The following is a 2,104-nucleotide window of genomic DNA, read 5'->3' as shown; positions in this document are numbered from 1 at the left end:
GCCCACTGGGTCACGTCCCTCCGAAACGGGCGTGGCTTAGGCCTATAAATCCAGCTCGCAGGCAGCTGATATCTGGTTTTTCATCGCCGAAGCTAACCAGAGCATGTGTATGCACGGCAAGATACGCAGTACTTGTTCCCACTTCTAGAGAGAACCGAGGTTACGTGAGTAACTGAGTACGTTCTCTTACGAGAGGTCTCTCATACTGCGTAAGTATCTTACGCTAGGGGACCCAATGTAAAACGCCGTGCGTGCTGGGATCTGACACCAAAGACCCAAGGGCGAAAGCCCAGGGTTCATATAGTGCATAATCACCAGGGGAACTCACAGGGAGTCCGGGACGAGGGAGGGGCGGAGCCGCGCTCTTCCACATATAGCAGCGTCCCTCAGACGCAAATTACATCATACAGACAGGGCGGAGTACGGCCTGAACTGATGGAAAATTGTGGGTCTTATTCATTTGCCCATAAGCATTTTGCGGTCGATCAGCGAGCAGTGCTCATCGAGCAGTGCTCAGCAGACACAGTATTCTGAACTGATAGCATCAGAACAGACAGTACTGGTATATTTAGACCGACAACAGCCTGGCCTGTAAGGCGGGAACCTCTAGGTTATAAAACCTTATAAATGTAGACGGGGAGGCCCAGCCTGCCGCCATACATATATCTTGCAAGTCAGTCCCACTTGACCAGGCCCACGATGAAGCCATGCTTCTCGTGGAGTGCGCTCTGACACCCAACGGGCACTGCATACCCTTGGAAGTGTACACCAGCGCAATGGCGTCAACTATCCATCTGGATAGGCTCTGTTTCGACGCGGCTAGTCCCTTGGAACGTCCGCTGAACGAAACAAAGAGCTGCTCCGTCTGTCTGAAGACAGATGAGCGAGACACATAAGCTCTTAATGCCCTGACTGGACAAAGGAAGCTCGCGTCTCCTTCCTCGTCAGAGACCGGTAGGGCTGACAGGGAAATTACCTGCGCCCTAAATGGTGTGTTGAGGGATTTTGGAACATAACCGTGCTTAGGTTTGAGTATAACTCTTGAGTCATTAGGCCCAAACTCCATGCACGTCGCGCTCACTGAGAGCGCGTGTAAGTCCCCTATGCGCTTCACTGAAGCGAGAGCCAGAAGAAACACTGCCTTGAAAGACAGGTGTTTAAGATCAATCGTCTGTAAAGGCTCGAATGGGTCACCTTTCATGGCCTCCAGTACCGTAGAAAGGTCCCATACGGGGACTGAGGGAGGTCTGGGAGGATTCAGTCTCTTAGTTCCTCTAAGGAAGCGGATGACTAAATCGTTCCTTCCTATTGACTGACCAAGCGTTGTTTTTGAGAATGCTGCTATGGCCGCCACATAAACTTTGAGCGTGGAAGGGGACCTGCCCTTGTCCAACAGCTCTTGTAGGAAGGAGAGAACCTCCGTCACCCCACAGTCTGGGGGCGACACGCCACAAGCTGTGCACCAGCTGGAGAACACTGACCATTTCGAGGAATAGAGACGTCGCGTAGACGGAGCTCTAGCCTGCGTGATCGTGTTTAACACTCCGCTTGGGAGGTCAGCGGGTACCCGTTGAAGGCCCAAACATGAAGGGACCACAGCTCTAGGCGCGGATGCCAAATCGAGCCCTTGGCCTGAGAGAGGAGGTCCCTCCTCACTGGCACTAGCCATGGGGCAGTGCTCGCTAGCTGCATCAGAACTGGGAACCAGGGTTGGTTTTTCCAGTACGGCGCTACGAGTAGCACTGAGCATCCTTCTTCCCTGATCCGTTCTATCACCTGAGGCAGGATAGAGACGGGAGGAAAGGCATAGAGCGGGCGGCGGGGCCATACATGAGCCCTGCTCTTGGAGAAAAATTCCAGACAGTGAGCGTTTTCTTGAGACGCGAACAGGTCTACTTCCGCTCTGCCGAATTTCTTCCACAGCAGCGGGACTGTCTGTGGGTGTAGAGACCACTCGCCTGTCGGAACATTGTTCCTGGACAGTCTGTCCGGTCCTACGTTTAGGAGCCCTGGCACATGCGCTGCTCTCAGCGAGAGCAGGTTGCGCTGAGCCCACACCAGGAGGCGTTCTGTCAGCCTGTGCAGGTTTCGGGACCTGAGGCCG

General features: G+C 54.0%; 1 protein-coding gene across 1 annotated transcript; it reads right to left on the bottom strand.

The window, feature by feature from the left end:
• Positions 1-227: 227 nt before the first annotated feature.
• LOC309485504 (uncharacterized protein) lies at positions 228-2,104 on the bottom strand. The gene is made up of 2 exons (XM_082152365.1): positions 2,059-2,104; positions 228-2,021 (listed from the first exon to the last, which is right to left on the bottom strand). Exon 2 carries the CDS (start codon positions 1,826-1,828, stop codon positions 569-571), a length of 1,260 nt encoding a protein of 419 aa, XP_082008491.1. The 5' UTR covers positions 1,829-2,021; positions 2,059-2,104; the 3' UTR covers positions 228-568.

Source organism: Leuciscus leuciscus (assembly GCF_965113295.1).
Source record: "Leuciscus leuciscus genome assembly, chromosome: 21".
Taxonomy (NCBI): domain Eukaryota; kingdom Metazoa; phylum Chordata; class Actinopteri; order Cypriniformes; family Leuciscidae; genus Leuciscus; species Leuciscus leuciscus.
Note: the sequence above shows the minus strand (reverse complement) of the source record. Positions and strands in the feature narration are given on the sequence as shown.

Coding starts and splice junctions, on each gene's coding strand:
- LOC309485504 (XM_082152365.1), bottom strand. CDS start 1,828: ATGGCCCCGCCGCCCGCTCTATGCCTTTCCTCCCGTCTCTATCCTGCC.